This window comes from Chelmon rostratus, chromosome 22 (assembly GCF_017976325.1).
Source record: "Chelmon rostratus isolate fCheRos1 chromosome 22, fCheRos1.pri, whole genome shotgun sequence".
NCBI lineage: Eukaryota > Metazoa > Chordata > Actinopteri > Chaetodontiformes > Chaetodontidae > Chelmon > Chelmon rostratus.
This window is the reverse complement of record NC_055679.1, coordinates 18,686,167-18,705,715: the sequence shown is the minus strand read 5'-3', so window position 1 is coordinate 18,705,715 and position 19,549 is coordinate 18,686,167. Positions and strand designations below refer to the sequence as shown.

Sequence of the window (19,549 nt, the reverse complement as noted above, 5' to 3'; positions counted from 1 at the left end):
ACACCATGAAGAAAATATGATATTCAGAAATATGTTTGTTTTGACTCAATTATTTCTTTGTGTTGAATGTGTTTAGATGTTGAAAGGACTAAGAGACGACTAACACTGATTTAGTTTTTCTACAGAACTTCCACCTGAGCACAACATGTGAAGGTGTTTCACTAACACCTCGTGCAGTTTGGTGAGTATTTGTACAACATTTCTGTTTTTACTTCTTTGACTTGAAGTTTTGTGTATTAGAGAAAACTGCCGATATTCACAGTTGACTGTTTGAATTTAGCGGATCAAGATTACTTTTTACTCCAGTAACTCTTGACAATAACTTTTTAAATCAGATTGTGAGCCAGTTAATAAGTTCAATAGAGGTAAAACATGACAACACTGCCTCCCTGTGTTCGTCATGAAGAACTACACTTCAAACAGCAGCAGATTGAGCAGACTGTACTGTAAGATCAGGTTTTCTTCTGTCAAACTGAGCTCAAACTGCTCAGACAGCAGAGGGAAGCTGATCAGACAGACGTTCAGGTTTACCTCCACACTGTCAAATAAAGTGTTCTGTATTAAAAAGTGTAAAACAAATGGCAGAGATGTCATCAAATTAGTAACAAGATGGGAGATTTTACATCGACAGTTCCCAGAGGTGTAATTATCTCCATTAAATCCATTCCATTAAAAATAGATGCTTTAGAATTTACCTGAGAGTCGTCACGTTTAAGTTTTCTTCAGCATCAAAGTAATCCAGTTGTTTTAACATTGCAAACGAGAACTGCTGATCGTTACTGCAGCAAGTTTTTATTGTTGCTAATTTGCCAAAATGTAAACAAACACGGGCTTTGAAACAGGAACTCAGAACAGAACACCTGTAGCTACCTGCCGACACGACGAGGACATTTAATGAGCTTTCAATGTTTTTGGTTCCCAAATGTTTCCGTCCAGCAGATGAACAAAAACGTTTTTGGCTCCACTTTCAAAATAAAAGGACAAGCAGCTCTTCACACAAAGAAAAACTCAAGAGATTCACTTTAAAATATAACAATTTCACTTAGATTACTGCAGCAAGTTAACAGAAAAACAGGTAATTGCAGCTGCTTTTATTACTGAGCTGTTTGCGAGAAATGACCCACATACGAGCTCTTGGTGGGATCATGACGTTAAAATCAGCCTGAATGGTGTTAATGTTCGGATTTTTTGGTCAAAGTGGCAGAAATGAGGTTCTGTGCTAACATACAACCTGTTCACCATTTAAAAAAAGTGACAAACAAATTGAAATAGTTTATTTTATCATGATGTCAAAAGAAAATTATTTGTACGTCTGATCATGTGGTGTGTCAGGGTCGAGGGTCAGTTCATGTCCATCACGGCGTTTAGAGTCTCTTTGGCACTGCAGAGGCTGTGAGGACGCGGTGGCGGCCGGGCTCGAGCAGCGCTGCGTTCACATTTCATCCAGGGGTTCGGTGTGAAGCTTCAGACACAGATTCAAAAGTTCTGTTTCATTTACAGCCAAGTCTGTTTTAAACGGGTCCACGTCCTGGTTTAAAGCAGGACAGGAGTGTGAGCAGACGGGTGGCGTCTTTGCTGTTGGTGGAGATGTCCTGTGCAGCAGCTGGGTCTTCACCACAGAAGAAGAAGGAGACAGGAAGTAGCCTCCTCCTGTCGTCCGGCCTTTAATCACCACCTGCCACGATGGGAGTCCAGCTCAGTCGGAGCCTTCCTGGTTCTCCAGGATGGGATCTGAGTGGAGAGAGAGAACGAATGCTTTTAAACTCTGATACAGCGCTGATGATGATGATGTCAGGTGTAAGTCTGACAGACTCTTTAATCACTACAACAGATTCTTGCAAAGTATGCAAATTAACACTTTTCCCATTGACCCCTGTGATAAAAATACAAATTTTCCCAACGTTCCTGAAGGCTACAGCGCTCACGCTATCGTACGTCTCTTCGGTTCTGCCATGTTTAATTTAATCACCTTGACCTCATCTTTGTAGGTCAAGTAGTTGTTCAAAGTGGCAGCGCCCTCTAGTGTTCAAACTAGGATGTGCAACGTGTGTACGGTGCAGTTTATTACAAATGCGCTGAAGCAAAATTCTAGTTCATTTTAAAAAATTCATTGCGAGCCATTTAAGAACCGGCAGCGGGCTGCAGTTTGGCCTCCATGGAGCACATATGCAGCGAACAAAGAGAAAGATCTTCGACTTAACTCTGATGCGTTTAGCCGCTTTAGCAAATTATGTTAAACCTGCAACAGCTGATTATTTTTTGCCACTTGGGTAAAATGAGAGTGAACTTGTTTTCAAACAGCTGCTTATTTACACCTCCACTGAGTCTTTTGCACCAATGTAGAAAAATGTCAAGCGGCATAGAGGTCAGAGGTCAGTATAACCCCCCTGCAAAGTCAATTACTCATAATATCTTTATAGCTAATAGCTGCAACACAAAGTGTGTGTGTGTGTGTGTGCGCGTGCGTGTGTGTGTGTTACCTGTCAGTGTACTGCTGATGTTGGGAGGAGACACAATCAACACAGCACTGCCAGATGTTATCCCAGAATGCACCACTGGAGCCTCAACAGAGGAGGAACTGAGCTCCTGACACACACAAACACTCTGGTTAGGATTCATGTCTGTCAGAGCTTGTTTGAGTGACGTTTATAAAGTTAACTCCGTCAGAAAGTGAATAAAGGATCTGGACTCAAAACTTTATGTTTATAATTTGGTTTAAATAAAACATTGAAGGTCTATGTTTATACCTTGTCACTAAAGCCATCCGTCATTGGCTCCTGAGTTTCCGGGTTCTCCGAACCCTCCAGGAGACTCGTGGCTTGGAGGCGGTCGTCCTGGTCCCGCCCCTCCGCCTCCACAACCAGCTGTGATTGGCTGAGGGGGTCTGAAGATGCAGGGTCAGAGGTGACCGTCTGGATGATGACCCCATCGCTGGAGCAGAGGCTGTCCGACTGAGGAGGTGGAACACACACACACACACGTTACCTGCTGTACAAACAAACATGGCCGCACTGAAATCCCCACAAACACTGATTTGAAACTGACCGACAGGCTGTGAAGGATGATGTGTTCGTGTGACGAGGGAGACGAGCCCGTCGTCAGGGTAACCGTGCTGTTATTGCCTAAGCTGAGCGGAAGGCCCTGACCGGTGGAGAGGCTGAGCGGCAGGCCCTGATTGGACGTCGTCTGGAGGTAGTAGGTGCCCGGGGTGCCGGTGGGCTGCAGGTGGAAGGACTGGAAAAGAAATAACACAAACATCAGTAACTGTAATCAGTTCAACCACAGAGCAGCTTGTTTAAAGTCCTCTTATCTGTATTTATACTGTGTAACTGTGATGTAATGCTATGGAACGATCCTGTGTTGTCCTTACAGGCAGGATCTCGAAGGTCTGCAGGGCTCCTGTGTTCAGAGTGATGGTTTCACTGTCGCTGGCTGCTGCTGACGAATCTGAGGCTGAGGGAAACACACAGAGATCCACGGTCAGAAATCCTCCATTTATACGTTTACAGACGAACAAATAGGACGAAGCTCAGTCCAACACACAGCTGGAGCGTAAAAGTGTTTATCGTCAGCGTAGAGCAGCACTTTACCGCCACAGCACAACACACCGACGCTGCAGGGAGCCTCACCCAGGTGTGTGATCTGCAGCGGGATCTGTACGGGAATCTGAAGGGCGGCCACAGAGCTGGGGGCGGGGCTGCCGCCGCTCTCCTCCAATCGGGTGAGTCGTATCTGGAGGGAGGAGGAGGAGGGACTTCCTGGTCCTGATGATGTCTGTGAGGATGCCATCAGCTCCTGGAGACCCTTCAGGAGGACTGGAGACACACACATACACACATGTTTGAGCATCAACAGTTATGTACAATTCTGAGATACTTTACTTGAGTATTTTCATTTCATGCAACTTTCGACTCTCCGACAGCTGCTATCACTGGTTACTTTTCAGATTAAGACTTTACTTTAAAAAACGGTGCAGTGTGAGAGATTAAACTGGAGTTTCTCAGTCGTTTTGAGTTGTTAGAAGTTCCACTAAAGACAATTTCATGGTTTTATTTAGCTGAAATTATGCGACATTTTATAAAAAGCAACGATGAGAGAAAAGTCTGAAAACTGAAAACAGAACTTTGTTTTCTCTCAGGACCCCTCAGATATTTCCAGTGACCCTTTGGAGGGGCCCGACCCCTCGGTTGGAAACCACTGGTCGCTGCTCTAACATTGATGCTTCAGTATTGACAATCTAATAATAATTTTTAACAATATATCAGTCACAGGGGACATTTTTCAGAATTATGAGTACTTTGAATGCAGGATTTTTACTTGTAATGGAGTATTTTTACATGGATACTTTGTGTGTGTGTGTGTGTACCGCTGAAGGGGATCTCCTTGTGATTGGCTACTTGTCTCTTGATGCTCCACCACTTGGATCGCAGCCACTGAGGCGAGCGGACGCTGCTCCACCCGCCTGCAAGATCCTCCCACTTTATCTCATTCTCGTCCTCCACTTCCAGCTCCGATATCCTGAAACACAGCGATACAGATTCATGTAGTTTAGAATGAGGGTATATTTATGCTAGCGTGCACACACACACACGCACACACACACCTGCGTATGAGGCTGAGGTCGTCCTCCTTCATCCACTCCGTTCCTCCGCTGTGCTTCCAGTTCAGGTAGTTCAGCCACTTCGACCGACACTGTTTCTCTGAGCGCGTGCGAACCTTATCGGCGACCGTCGCCCAGGAAACACCTCCCGTGACCGCCGACCCCGGCGACACGCCCGCTATCTCGTACACGACCTCGGCGAGACGTCTCTCCTCGTCCTCGCTCCATTTGCCTGTTTGACAAAAAGACGACACACGAAGAGAATTTCACATAAAAATAAAGTTACAAACAAAACTAAGAAGACTTGAACTGAGAATTCACACAGAACCAAAAGTCATTAAAAATCTGATCATTTTGTGCCAAAACCCAAACAAGTGCAGCACAACAAACTGAAACAGAGGACACAAATCACACAACCCATCAATTCATATTAGAAACTTGCTTCTTCTGCCATAAATGCCTCAATTAAATCACCACGTCATCTTTTCTCCTTCAGCCGTCTGACAACACCAGAACAGGAGACATGTAAATGAAACAAGCGCAGTGTGAACACAGTCTGAAGTTTGCATCCTCTTGTTTGCATCTTATCCAGACGTACTATAGATGAAAATCAGTTTAATCTGCGTGTGCCCACTTCAGAGGTAGATCCAGGGTGTGTTTAGCTTAGCTTAGCACAAAGACTGGAAGCAGGGGGAAACTGCTAGCCTAGCTCCTGCAAAGTAATAGATACATCTTCCAAAAAAATCCAAAGCTGTGTGATTCACGTCTTGATCTCTGCACTGGCTGAAGGAGAAAAGAAGCTCATATCCCATAATTTCACACACACACACACACAGGCCTGTACCCGTGTTGCATGTGTCCTTCATCAGTCGGCAGCGGTCTTTGACGGACGAGGCGCTGCGGCCCAGAGCTGCTCCGATAGTCGCCCAGTCGTTCCCGTGTTTCACCCTCAGCCTGAACACAAACAGACATCAGCATCAACACTCGAGTCGACTTAAAACTACGTTAATGTAACGGACTCAGAGGTTTCACTCACGCTTTCAGCTTCTCTATCTCGTCAGGAGTGTACCTTAGAGAGGAAAACAAGCAAATCTCTATTCAAACTGAGGAAACAGTAGAGCTGCGATGATCTTTGCGCCATCTTTTCCTCGTAAACTCACTTGCCGACGTGGTTTCGGTTGTCGTACATTCGCAGAACTCGTCTGTAAACTGCGAACAGCGGCCTGTTTAGGCCCAGAGCCACCGAGCGGTAGAAATCCTTCCTCTCCTCTTTGGACATCTCAAAAATGATCTCCGCCGGGTCGTCGATGCCGCGGCCCTGAAACACACGAGGAGGCAGTCGTGCAAAATGTGTTTGACGTGTAGAGAGAACGTCTTCGGGCGGAAAAAAGAAAAGAAACGCACCTTTACGTATCGATCGATGTTGCTCATCAGAATGTCGATCTCCTCTTTAGACCACATGCCCTGTTTCCACTTATGACCTGAACAAACGTTGAACAGAGCACGCAACATCATCGCTAAACTTTTAGAGAACTAAAAATACACATTAAATCTTGTGTTTCTGACCCAGAAACATGCAGGGTGGTTCAGCCCTGAGTAGCGTCTGCAGGTCTTCCTTCAGTCTCCATTCGGCCCTTCGTGTGTACCTTTGTTAGCCAGTGTGTCTTTGTCTTCTTTGGTAGTGAACCAGGCCTGACTGACAGGTGACACCTCTGTCTTCTGATTGGGCGAGAGCGAGTCCTCATCCTCCTGCAGAATCTACACACACACACACACACAGGTATTTATAAGTAAACTAAAAGCAGTGCTGAAACAATAAGTCCATTAATTGTTTGGTCATTGAAAGAAAATTAATCGAAAACGCAGGTTTGATCATCGAATATTCATCTGAAGAATTTATTGAACAAAAACGTAATTGTATAACAATCCCTGTTTCCAGCTTAATTTCTCACATTTTTGAATGAGGTTTGGTTTGTCTCACTGTGTCACATGTTAGAGTTTGGGTGGATATCTGGGACCGTTTAATAAAACATCCTGAAGTAGCTCCTAACTGACTGAGATAAGAGAAAGTCCTAAAAATAAAAGATCCCAGATACAATTTACTTCTGTCAATATTTTTCAGTTTATACAAGAGCAGCTGAAACGATTAGTTGATTAATCAATTAGTTGAGTTACAGAAAATGAATCTTTTAAGTCATTTTAGCTGTAAAATCATTTGATGTTTGAGCTTCAGATGTTTGATTTGCTGCTTTTCCTCTGAATGATCTGAATGTGTTTGTAATAATGTGGAGCTTTGGACTAAACAAACACTGTGAAGGCGTCACTTTGGCCTCATCGTCACCACATTTCTCACTATTTTCACAATGTTTCCAAACCGAACGATCGATTAATGGAGGAAATAATCAGCTGATTGATCCAGAATGAAAAGAATCATTAGTTAAAATGAAGCTCAACCAGCTCCAACAGTAAAATCCAGGAGAACAAGAGAACAGTCACAGGGACATTTTACTGCATTCAATGCATTATAAAGATAAAGGGTCTTTATCTTACCTGAATCTGAGCGACGCCTTCCTCCGACAGATCGGCCTCCGCTGTGGCCGTCATCGTCACCTCGAAGCCTTCGTTGTTCTCCGACACTGAGGAGGAGGAAGAGAGTCTGATAAGTGGCTCAACCAAACTTTATTTAAAATGTAAAACATAATATTAGCAGTCTTACATTCAGATCAATGAGGCTCATTTCAACGAGTTAATTCAATTACAGCCCAATTAATACTCAGCACTGGAGGATTAAATTGATTCCTTCTCCAAAGGGAAGTTTGAGGTTTTGTTGTAACTGTTGGTGTTGCTGGCGGTGTCATTGAGGTCCGGGTGGATGTTGGGGTTAAAGATTATGTCAGTGATGCGAATGTAAAATGTGTCTCACTCGGTAAGGTGACCACAGAGAACTGAGGCGTGTCCGAGTCTTCCTGCTCGTCTGTAGAGAGACGCAGTTTCTTCTGGAGGGGCTCCGAGTCCTCATCTACACACACACACACACACACACACACACACACACACATACACTTAACACATGGACTGTCAGAGGACCACATGTATGTAGGGTTCATTATGGATCAATCTGCTGATTAATCAGTCAGAAAAAAGTGAAAAATTACATCATATTCTCCTAAAAGCCAACCTGTCATCTTAAAATGTCTTGTTTTGTCTGAACAACACTCCAAAAACCAAATGTTATTCAGTTTACTGTCACATATGATAAAAGAGGGTAGAAGTTTGAACTAGACAGAGATTTTTTGGCTTTATTTCTTGAAAAATGACTTAAAACAATTAACTGATTAACTTCTCCACAGCGCTTCATAATTAGATGGGCTTCGCTTTGTCAATAAGAGCAAAAAGGAAATAAAATACAGGAAGAATGCCACAGAAGGAAGCGTGTGTGTGTGTGTGTGTGTGTGTGTGTGTGTGTGTGTGTGTGTGTGTGTGTGTGTGTGTGTGTCAGTTAACCCACCGTTGGGAGGACAGTGCAGTATGATGCTTCCATCACTGTCCTGAGTGAGCGTGACGGACTTGACGGTTTGTAACGCTGCAGCCTCGTCATCCTCCGCTGCTGAACTCATCGTGCACCTGCTCAAACATAAAGCACAGACCGACTGTTTCATGTCCACAGGTGAGGATCGTAACAGTGTGTCACACACGCCAGGAAGGGAAGCACATTTAATGGTCACCACACGTCCAATAAACACTGTGACAGCAAAGCAGAACTGCCAACAGCATCAGACACACGGTGTCTCACGTACACTTCCTGATACTGTTTATATTGTAGGAAAGTTCAACATGTTTTGACGTGATCTCCATTAAGACAGATTATTTTCTCCATTAACTGTTTGCTCAATAAAATGTCAGAAAATAAGTCATTTTTTAAAAATGATTCATCTCAACAGTCAACAATCATAATTATGTACCGTACAGTGGTTGGTAACAAGTAACCAAACTGTCCCAACAAAAAGGGACAGAACTCCCTTCAAAATTGTCTTACTTTAAACTAAATTATGCATTGTCACTGCTATGCAACTCCAACATCATTACTTAAAATATTCTATGTGTCATTAGACGGGACTAGTAAATTCGGGGGAAAAGACGCAGTCTCTAAACAAGTTAGATATTTTAATAAAAGTCTAAACCTATGGAATGAGCTGACTTACATTTTAGTGGAAAAGGAATGTTAATGTTATCTGGCCACGACTTTCAGAAACATGTTGTGGTTGTTGTACTGCACATATGCAGAATTGGAGATTGGATCATGTTTATAAAATTTAAGTCAAGCTATAATGAGTACTGAAAGTTTTGGCAATCAGCAAGACTATGAGAAATTATTTTTACCAAACTCCCTTCAAAAGATACACCTTTTTAGAGCCAGACTGCATACACAGGGATTAAACTCTCACATTAGCACATTAGTACTTGTGAATACTTATAATTTACTTACTTTTCTTATAATTAGTTAGGACCGCTAAGAAGTGACACATAAATAAGGAATTTCAGTAAAAATCTGAAACTATTTCTTGACCTTAACCTACTCGCTACCGCCACCAACTGTTGAGACCAGCAGCAAACCAGCCCAATAAACTGGCCATTATTTGTTCAAATGTGTTGTGCTTGTTGGACAGTATGTGAGCCAAATTTAGGCTGGATCACTTTTAGAAGGTTTTATTTCAAATTAAAGTCAGTAACGGATTTATTGGTCGGCATTCAACAAGGCCATGTGGAATTGGCCTCTTTTGAAACTGAGTACGGTCCATGCATCGCAATTTGGAACACAGCCGAAAACACTGAGATGCAGCGCAGAGATTAATGCGTGACTTTAGAAGATATAAAGTCAAAAACCTTTTGCTACACCGACGATACAGTTAAAGACATTCTAGTCCGAAGACGTAAAATCGGTAATGTGGTTAAGTTGAATGATATTTCCGGGAGACGGACACTATCCCGCTATTGATGAAGCTCTGATGCTAACCATTGGCATCCAGCAAGCAGCCCAGCTAAATGAAAGACGAAAAATGTCCGGCGCCATGTTAGTCGACAAGGTGAAGCTTATGGCGTCTGTGCGGTTTGACGATGTTCTGGCGTTTTATTCTTGATTTTTCCCACTTTGAGCGTTTTCTGCGCGCCCCCCCGGCTCCGACTACCGAACAGAAAGTGAATTTTTACTTTTGATTTGACTACTTACTTCCTGTTTTTGGTCCGGGGACTTGTGAGTTACCAGGATGAAGGTAAGTGCCAGGATGGAGGATCGGCTGTCCGAGGGCCGGCGGGTTGCCAGATAAAATCATTATCCGTAAACCGAAAGGTTGTACGTACCTGTAAAAGCAACAAAATCAAAATAATTGACTAATTGATTAGTCTTTCAACAGAAAACGACAACAGCTAATGTTCTAGCAAGAAAGACAAAATTTCATCTGTTGCAGCATCTCAATTGTGATGATTTTCATTTTTTTTCTCTGTGTTATATCATCATTGTAAATTGAATATATTTGGATTTGGACCATTAATTGAAGGAAACAAGACAATAACATTTGGATGTCACGTTTGGATTTAGAAAATTGGCATTTTTCACCATTTTCAGATAAAGCAAACGATTCATATTAAAAAAATAATGGCAGATTAATCAATAAAAGTAATGTAAAAGTATTTTATTGTGTGAATTCTATTTTGCCTGTCCGCGTATTAGAACAGGAAAACTTCTGCACCCCAGATATTCTATTTTTACTTACAAAAAACACAATTTATGTGTATTATATATTAATTTAGCCTGAATTTTTAGCAGACTTTCTGATTTATCGTATTTGAAAACCTGCATGTACAGATACATGTTTATCATCACATACAGTAAAGATAATTCAACCCTTGTTTAATTGAGCATAAAAGTTGTTTCTTCTACTTGGTAATAATCTTGACTTTAATTTCGATGATGAAGCTTGGGTTGTGGTTGAAAGCTGTTTAAAAAAGCTAGTAAGTGGATTTGGGGTTGCGATTATATGGTTGAAGTGTGCAATTGTTTGTCTTTAATACAGAACATTTAAATTTGCGTGTAAGAATTGAACCTGGCAACCATTCTCTCCGCGATTAAATCTGTCCGGGTAAAAACCTGAATTATTTATTTTTTGATAGACTCAAATAATGTGGAGTTGATATTATAAATCGATGCTTACACAAAAAAACCCAAAAACATTTCAGTGCATACTCTGCAACTAACTTTGTAGAAAAACAATGTATGATTTGCTAAAACGGAAATGGTTCCGTTGTTATTTCGGTCGGACATCTATTGGCGACGAACGGCACGTTCAAACGGCAAAAATCCAAATCACACATTTTAAGAACTTCTGCCATAATTTGACCAAGACATGGGGGATCAGCCAGTCAGAGTGTAAGTTTAACGTTACATATATTTAAACTGTGCTTTTAGCGACGTTTCATCAGGTTAAATGTGGTTAAATATATGACGTTTTCTATTTTGTTTTATGTGAGCCGTGATGTGATGTGATGTGAGTGTCTGCTAATTTGTCCTGTAAAACACTTTCTTAAAAGCTTTTGGGGACATGCTGCACAACGGATTGTTTATTAAAACTCAGTTAATAAAAATTAAAAAGTAGGTGAAGTTCAGGGTTCGAATAAGTCCAACGCGAAACGTGATGACCCGCGCCGAACTTCATTCGAAATATAGATAATTTAAGGCCGCGCTACTCCTCGGCACATTTGTATACACCAAGAGACGTGAGGAGAAGAATAATGGATATCTAGAGGAGACTGAAAAAATCGGAATACATGCACTCCACCAAAGCACATCTTCTTTAAGACAATTAAGTCTGTAGCATGTACATTAGTAATCTGACACTAAAATAAGAGTTAGAACTGGATCCGTTCCGTCCGTGTAAAGTAATTAAAACTCAGCAGTGTTTGGGGAGAATAGGAATTGAGTAGTGGGACTGAAGTTGACTGAACATTGATACGTGGTGCTTTTTTTCAGACCGTCAGCCAATAGAAACTAGCTTTGAGTCTGACGTGCTTCTTTAAAGGGATGTTGTGTTTATTATATAAAGACACAGACTGATGTATGGAAGTGTGTGTGTGTGTGTGTTTGCAGCTTGGCATGTGGGGACGTTGAAGGCAGACTGACCACCCTGTTCAATCGAGTCCAGACCATCCAGAAGAAGACTGGACAGTTTGATGTGAGTCACTATAATCCAGATGTCATTTTTAGGATCTTTACAGATGTCCAATAAATGATCAGACATACTCTCCAACTACTCTAATTCTATATTTGTCAGTTACTGTACTGTCATCATCGTTAAGTTGTGCATCCTCACTTCTCGCAGCTGCTGTTGTGTGTTGGAGAGTTTTTTGGGACGACGCCAGAGGCCGAAGCAGAGTGGCAGCAGTACAAAAGTGGAGCAAAGAAAGGTGCAAACATCTGGATGAATAACTGCCAAACACAGAAAAACCTTCAAAATCGCACACCAGCTGAAGAGAAAAGCAACTTTAAAGCAGGTTTTCTTTAAACGTGGGTTATTATGAGGCATCGTGGTGGTTCATCTGGCGGAGGGTTGGGTCATGTGACTACGGTATTCTTGACTTAAACCATTGCTTTTTGACCTTTGCTGCACAACCTTGCCTTAATTTGAATCAGATAAATATAAAATTGAAATCTGCAGCTGCAGTAGCCTCTAATCACCTGTCAGATATTTGTAAATCTTCAGATAAACCAATGCAAATGTTCCTTTTTACTAAATGTCTCAATCAAACAGTGAAAATCAGGCTGATAAATACTGAATTCCACATTTGGTTGGCTGATGAGGAGCTCAGTTTTCTGCTCCCACAGAAAGTTTCTGCTTGGCTCTTTAACTGAAGTCTCTCTTGTGCATCCTCAGCTCCCATCCACACCTACATCCTCGGAGCGGCAAGCCAGGAGACGGTGAAGAATTTCCCCAGCGCTGATGGCTGTGAGCTGGCTGACAACATCACATATCTCGGTAAGACTCTGCTGCATCCACACGGTACGTCCTGACTCTCTGAAAGCAGAACGATGGAGGGAGTAAGATGCAAAGAACAGACACAAGTGAGGAAAACGTGGATGCAGTTAAAAGGAAATTCTGGTATATTACAACCATAAATGTGGCTTCTTCCCCTGAATATATCATCCATGATACAGATTAAATAACAGACCCTGAATCATGAGTTTAGACATGAGAGGTTTGGGTTTTCAGTTGGAGTTATTATACTACAGTCTGATTCATGTGGTTTTATAAGGTTAACATCAGTGTTAGCTTCTCCAACATGCTAACATCATTGTTAGCCTCTCCAACACTGCTGACATCAGTGTTAGCCTCTCCAACACTGCTAACATCAGTGTTAGCTTCTCCAACATGCTAACATCAGTGTTAGCTTCTCCAACATGCCAACATCAGTGTTAGCTTCTCCAACATGCTAACATCAGTGTTAGCCTCTCCAACACTGCTAACATCAGTGTTAGCTTCTCCAACATGCTAACATCAGTGTTAGCCTCTCCAACACTGCTAACATCAGTGTTAGCTTCTCCAACATGCAAACATCAGCTTCTTGGCGTGTCAGACAGGTCATTTTTAAGGTAGTTTAACAGTGTTTTGTTCTCAGTTACAAGAAAGAATATTTCGCTAGTTTTTTATTGTTAACTAAATTCTTTGTGATGGCAGACTGGATTTCTGGGTCAAGGAGCGAGGAACGGTCATATGAGGGCAGTGGGGTCATGTACCCCAAGCTTTGGTTTGCACAATAAACTTTCCTGTATTAAACATCTATGTGCGTTTAAGGTCGACGAGGTGTGTTCACGGGCGTGTCAGGATTACAGATCGCCTACGTCAGCGGCCGGGAGGCCCTGCAGGAGCCGGCCCCGGCTCACTGCTTCACATCCAAAGATCTGTCGGCCCTCGTGTCTCCGCTGACCAGCAGCTCCAAGTTCAGAGGAGTCGACATCCTGCTGACGTCACAGTGGCCCCGAGGAGTGTGGCACTACGGAAACAACCCGGTAACAAGGAAGTCCAGCACATATAACCGCTGCTGTTATCGTCCAGCGTGGACGAGACCCTCTGAGGTCAGGGACGAACTTTAAGGCTCTTCTGTTGATGTCATGTGTCTCTGTGGCAGGAAGTGAACACGAAGCTCTGTGGAAGCAGCTCTGTCGCCAGCCTCGCGGACAAACTGAAACCACGATACCACTTTGCTGCACTAGAGGGCGCTCACTATGAAAGACTCCCATACAGGTAGACTGCACAGCTGTGGGCGGCTCTATGCTGACTTTGTATTTCAGCAACAAGGAAGTGCTCACAGTGTTGTGTTTCTTGAATTTGTCCTGTTTTATAATCCGACATTATTTTGATGGAGTATTTTTACACTGTTCGGTACTTTTACTTCAGTGACGGATCGTAAACCTTCTTCCACCTCTGCAGGCTGAGTGGTTTACACGTGTTAACACTTCTGTTCACGAGTTTCTGTTTCCATCCTCAGGAATCACGTTGTTCTCCAGGAGAATGCTCAGCACGTCAGCCGCTTCATCGCCCTGGCAACCGTCAACAACCCCGCCAAGAAGAAGGTGTGTTTCTCGGAGACGTAACTCCATCAACTACACACAACCAACCAACACACAGGCATGATGCACATATTTATTAGAGTATTTTTACATATTTTTAGAAATATAATATATATGTCATCGTTATAAAAGGAATCCAGTGATAGTTGTCTGTACATCCATGGACACACTAAACAAAGGAACTGCTAAAAGCTAATTCGGCGTACTTTTAATGATGACAATTTGCCAAAATGTAAACAAATTCAGGCAAAAAGCCCCCAGTGTCAGACTTCAAAAACCTCTGCCAGACAGTAACACCGTCGCGTCCTGAGCTGTCTGTCCGTCTGTGTGTCCACTGCAGTATTTGTACGCCTTCAACATAATCCCCATGAAGACCATGGATCCATCAGAGCTGGTGAAGCAGCCGCAGGACGTGACAGAAAGCCCCTACAGATGCCCCGCCAAAGACAAAGACAAGACAGACAAGCAAAAGACAGGCTTCAGCACGGCCGAGGAGGAGGTACACTGTGTGTGTGTGACAGAAAATGGTGTGCAGACGTTATTCACCTAAAAAAAAACAACCATTCTCTGCTTTCCTGTCGTCTTTTCAGGAGCCGGCTCGTCAGTTCTTCTTCGACATGAACAGGAATCAGGGCAGAGGACCTCGGGGCCGCGGCAGGAAGAGACATTCGGACGGAGACGGACGAGGACGAGACCAGCAGCACGACGGAGACGGCCAGCCCAAACAGCCCCGCAGGCACCGTGAGTCCCACCAGAAAAACACTCCCAACATCAGTTTTTACAGAAGGAGAAATTACAGTAAAAAGGTAGTCAAAATAATATATATTATATTATTATTATTATTATTATATAATTACCTGCTTTAAATGCTGTCCACAGCGACGTTCTTGTATTTTAAAGTGGATCTCTGAATTTTTTCCACATGAGAACCTACTTGTTCTACTACTTTTTTTCATCAGCTCAGTGTGAATTTTGACTTTTGTGTGAAAATGTTCCTACTAACAGAATAAATTGTCTTTTTATCGTGTGCAGCTCAGCCTTCTGGTCCCTGCTGGTTCTGCCTGGCCAGTCCTCAGGTGGAGAAGCACCTTGTCATCAGCATAGGAACACACGTGAGTTTAAACTGCAGATAACGAACCTCAAGCGTCAGCCGGCCACGTCCTCTTATCGCCGGCACAAGTCGTGATGTTGCTATAGAAACTCAGCACTGGCACCGCTCGTCTGGTTCTGTTGGCAGTGTTACCTGGCCATGGCTAAAGGCGGCCTGACCCCTCACCACATGCTGATCCTCCCCATCGGACACTACCAGTCTGTGGTGGAGCTGAGCTCGGAGGTGGTGGCCGAGATGGAGAAGTACAAGTCGGCCGTGAAGAGCTTCTACAAGAGCAAAGGAGAGCGCTGTGTGCTGTTTGAGAGGAATTACAGAAGTCAGCACCTGCAGCTACAGGTAGCAACACGAGTTTCATACTGTCAGGATGATGCTGGGTAACAGTTGTGGTGCTGTTGAAGTGTTTCTATTATTCTGTCCACCCCTGCTGACGTCACTCATGGCGGGTTGGCGTGACACGTGTTGAAGCTTTTTTGTCTCTGTGTCGTCGTGGTTCAGGTCGTCCCGGTGCCGCTGGACCGCTGCGCCACGGAGGACATCAAGGAGGCGTTCATGGTCCAGGCTCAGGAGCAACAGATGGAGCTCATGGAGATTCCTCAACACACCGACTTGAAACAGGTGCGCGTGGAAATGTACTGCACACACACACACACACACACATGCACACACACTTGGATTCAAAATCTGCAGACACATGTGCAAGTACACATGCTAAATGTGCGTGTGCGTGTGTGTTCAGATTGCTCCTCCAGGGACTCCGTACTTCTACGTGGAGCTGGACTCAGGAGAGAAACTCTACTATCGTATCCAGAAACATTTTCCTCTGCAGTTTGGAAGGTAAACATCCTCAGTCAGCATTTAGAGATAATTTATAGATGATAACATTGACCTTCAGTCAACGTTCAGAAGAATAGAAAAAAAGCTCTTAAATGTCTTAAATATAAACATGAAGATTTAAGAAAACACTTTGAAAAATCTTTTGGGACGTTCTTATTGTCTAATATGATTTTATATTTCTAAATTAAATTAAATAATCTAAATCTGAAGCTGGGATATAAATACATTTTATACATTTTTATTTCTGAGTGAAGCTTTATTCAGACAGGATGGATGTTACAGGTGGAGGTGAGGGATGAAAAACTTCACTGTACTCTGTAACTGATTGTTCCAGATGTCATTTAACCGTCAGGGAATTACAGGATGTGGTCTGTAATAAACATCGACCAGCAAGACAAAGACAAAAGCCTCCCAAAGGGGGCGGCGGAGTGTTGAAGAGGAGGCAAAGACACTGCGTGTGAAGTCACCCACTGCTTTCAACTCTCCAGCGCCCCCCTGTGGAAGCATTTGTCCATGTCCACACATGCTTTAGGCTTTATTACGATTGTAATATTCAGATGTCCACATACTTTTGGCCATGTTGTGCAGAACTCATGTGTTTTACCTGCACACACCTGCAGTGTTTTTTACTCTGCTACCTTATGAGCAATACTGTGTGTGTGCTTGTGTGTGTGCTTGCATGCATGCATGCATGCATGCATGCGTGCGTGTGTGTGCGTGCGTATGTGTGTATGTGTGTATGTGCGTGTGCGTGCATGCGTGTGTGTGTGTGTGTGTGTGTGTGTGTGTGTGTGTGTGCGTGTGTCTGCCTGTGTGCGTGCGCATGTGTGTGTGTGTGTGTGCGTGCGTGTGTGTGTGCGTGTGTCTGCCTGTGTGTGCGTGCGCATGTGTGTGTGTGTGTGTGCGTGCGTGTGCATGTGTGTGTGCGCGTGCGTGTGTGTGTGTGTGTGTGTGTGTGTGTGTGTGTGTGTGTGTGTGTGTGTGTGTGTGTGTGTGTGTAGGGAGGTTCTGGCCAGCGAGGCGTTGCTGAACATCCCGACTCGAGCTGACTGGAAGGAGTGTAAACAGAGCAAAGAGGAGGAGGAGGAGAGCTGCAAACAGCTGAGAGACGACTTCCAGCCTTACGACTTCGCCTGGGAAGACTAACACACACACACACACACACACACACACACACACACACACACACAGGTAGATACAGTGACTGTACCTATTTTTTTTTTCCACAAAATTTCCTCCCTGAAGCTGCTAAAACAGAACAGTTTGATATTTTTTGGAAATACATGTTTTACGTTGTTGCCGAGCGTTAGATGAGCGGATTGATTGACTCTCCTGCTGGGACGGTCACCGTGGAGCTGGTGGAGGTGCTGGTTGGACAGTTTGCCAAATACACCCAAATGTTTTATACCAGCATTTTCTTTTAAAGATACCTGACAGTCATGGAGGGAGCAGAGATATTAGCAGCAAACTATTGTGTTTTATACGTAAGGATCATAAAAGCCTCAGTTTACAGTTTCTTAAAGTAAATTTTTCTGAAATCTTTTTTCACAGTCTTTATCAAAGTGAACTCACAAAATGTCTAGAAGGGTTTGTAATTCAGAAACTGGCTGCAGGAAGAAAGTGTGGCGAGAAGTGTGAGTTTAAAAAGTCAGCGGTGACTTCTGATGCATGAAAAGATATAAAAAGTCCTCCACAATAAGACTCCTTCACAATAAAAGTTGAAATCGTCACAAATTGAGGCTCTAAAAGAACTTTTAGAACTAGAACAGTTTAAAAACCAAACTGCAGCTCAGCAGCCTTTTCTGTGCAGGCTCTTTTAAGCTCAACTCTGGGAAAATAGTTTTTAAATGTATTTCTGGTATTTTGTAAATGATCCACAATTAAACTCTTATTTTGTGTTCCTGGTGTCTTGTTGTTCGTTATTACCATGTTAAATTTTCTTTGACATGTTTTTCATTAATGCAGCATTTCAAGGTCTTCATCAGGAGAACATCCATGTGAACAAAACCAGGCTGTGTTTACTGCCGACAGGTGAAAAATAACAGCTCCACCCACAGCAGGAGCTCACGCGATCCAGAATAACACCACCATGAATTTGCTAGACGTGACGTGTTGTTTATGAAAATGGTTTCATGTGATGACACTGTTTAATGCAGAAAGCCAGAATCTTTCATGAAGGAGAAACATGAATCATCCAGATCACTACCCCGAGGAGGCTTTTATACTTTTTTAAACTCCTTACCAGCCCAGAAAAAATTAGCCTCAAACACCTATCCAAGGCAAGTAAAGTGAGCGCTGTTCTTGAATCATGCATGGCTTTGGTCTCTTTTTTTCCCAGCAGTCAGAATCACTGTGCAAATAGATGCTTGCAGATGATTATATCTGAGACTTACTAGCTAAAAAAAAAAACACTAGGACCACAGCATGAAGCCTTACAGTAGTGCAAGATCAATAAAAACTGATAATAGCACAGAAACTGAATATTTTCATGTTTTCTCTAATGGTTTATCTAGGCATTCTCCAACAAAAGCAATTTATTAGCTATAAAAATATATTCATGAAATCAAAATTTTGACCATCTACGTTCATATTTTTGCCATATATCCTTATAATGAGGCCGTTTACTAAAGTAAAATAAATAACACCACAGTGGCATGTCGATGTGTTCAGAATTTCATTGGCTATTCAACTCGTCAGTCATCAGCAAACTCGGTTGCGATTGGCTCGATCTATATACGAAGAAGAGAACGAGGCTATTCTGTTCAACTCAGACTGTTATTGGTCGGTCTGGTTGCTTGGCTTCATCTGGCAGATCGTGATTGGTCAAGGGAGGTACGTTTGAAACCTGGGACACCACAAAGTTACTGCAGACAACATGGCGGCCATCTGTATTTGTTTCGGGAGTTGTAAAGAGTCAAACACAGAAGAGAAGCGGAAGACAAGTACATCGCCTGCTAATTTGAAAGTAGAAAACACCTTTCTGTGGATTATCATCATGCTTTGGACTAAATATCTTTACTGCAGTGGATCTTCTGGACCTTTGTTGATGTTTCCAGGCCATTTTTGTCGGAGTGTTTTCGATCTGTGGATCACTGAGAGACATCATTGGTGAGTTGCCTCAATTTTAAAAATGTTAGTCTGCTGTTAGTGTTTGTTGTGCCTCCTGTTGTGATTGTATCTTGCAATGGTTTCCATCTATCTGAGCTTTCTCACGGTGTATGAGTAAATGAGAAGAATAATAAATAATAGTAAATTCTCCTGCAGCCCACGGGTGGGCTGTAGGAACAGTAAAAAGTATGTCAGTACAGTTCAACAGCGCCACAAACTGCAGCCTCTCAAACAGTCTTACAGTTGAAACAACAACACGTCTCTAAAACACTTTTAA

The 19,549-nt window shown here is 42.9% G+C and overlaps 2 protein-coding genes across 4 annotated transcripts; one reads left to right on the top strand and one right to left on the bottom strand.

The window, feature by feature from the left end:
* Positions 1-787: 787 nt before the first annotated feature.
* Positions 788-9,896, bottom strand: dmtf1 (cyclin D binding myb-like transcription factor 1). 3 transcript variants are annotated; one of them, XM_041964036.1, is made up of 17 exons: positions 9,828-9,896; positions 8,109-8,224; positions 7,524-7,619; positions 7,151-7,236; positions 6,247-6,358; positions 6,005-6,081; positions 5,761-5,918; positions 5,637-5,669; positions 5,445-5,554; positions 4,604-4,832; positions 4,367-4,518; positions 3,630-3,815; positions 3,371-3,453; positions 3,046-3,234; positions 2,748-2,951; positions 2,481-2,586; positions 788-1,731 (listed from the first exon to the last, which is right to left on the bottom strand). In XM_041964036.1, the coding sequence occupies exons 2-17, from the start codon at positions 8,215-8,217 to the stop codon at positions 1,697-1,699; spliced, it is 1,965 nt and encodes a 654-aa protein (XP_041819970.1). In that variant the 5' UTR covers positions 8,218-8,224; positions 9,828-9,896; the 3' UTR covers positions 788-1,696. The 3 variants fall into 3 exon arrangements, with proteins under 3 accessions (XP_041819970.1, XP_041819969.1, XP_041819968.1); XM_041964035.1 differs by lacking the exon at positions 9,828-9,896 and adding an exon at positions 9,615-9,768; XM_041964034.1 differs by lacking the exon at positions 9,828-9,896 and having other exon boundaries at positions 8,109-9,567.
* Positions 9,897-10,916: 1,020 nt separating this feature from the next.
* cwf19l1 (CWF19 like cell cycle control factor 1) lies at positions 10,917-18,064 on the top strand. The gene is made up of 14 exons (XM_041964038.1): positions 10,917-11,024; positions 11,742-11,826; positions 11,974-12,058; positions 12,526-12,627; positions 13,444-13,658; positions 13,778-13,893; positions 14,138-14,222; positions 14,560-14,718; positions 14,810-14,960; positions 15,252-15,331; positions 15,457-15,666; positions 15,826-15,945; positions 16,067-16,164; positions 17,166-18,064. The coding sequence occupies exons 1-14, from the start codon at positions 11,002-11,004 to the stop codon at positions 17,308-17,310; spliced, it is 1,674 nt and encodes a 557-aa protein (XP_041819972.1). The 5' UTR covers positions 10,917-11,001; the 3' UTR covers positions 17,311-18,064.
* Positions 18,065-19,549: the final 1,485 nt, after the last annotated feature.

Excerpts from the sequence above, each read along its gene's own strand:
- dmtf1 (XM_041964034.1), bottom strand. The coding sequence starts at position 8,259 with ATGAAACAGTCGGTCTGTGCTTTATGTTTGAGCAGGTGCACGATGAGT. Across the intron at positions 3,454-3,629 it reads GCTGCAGATCACACACCTGG|CCTCAGATTCGTCAGCAGCA; the intron begins GTGAGGCTCCCT and ends TGTTTCCCTCAG. Across the intron at positions 3,235-3,370 it reads AGACCTTCGAGATCCTGCCT|TCCTTCCACCTGCAGCCCAC; the intron begins GTAAGGACAACA and ends TTTCTTTTCCAG.
- cwf19l1 (XM_041964038.1), top strand. The coding sequence starts at position 11,002 with ATGGGGGATCAGCCAGTCAGAGT. Across the intron at positions 12,059-12,525 it reads CAAAAGTGGAGCAAAGAAAG|CTCCCATCCACACCTACATC; the intron begins GTGCAAACATCT and ends GTGCATCCTCAG. Across the intron at positions 12,628-13,443 it reads TGACAACATCACATATCTCG|GTCGACGAGGTGTGTTCACG; the intron begins GTAAGACTCTGC and ends TGTGCGTTTAAG.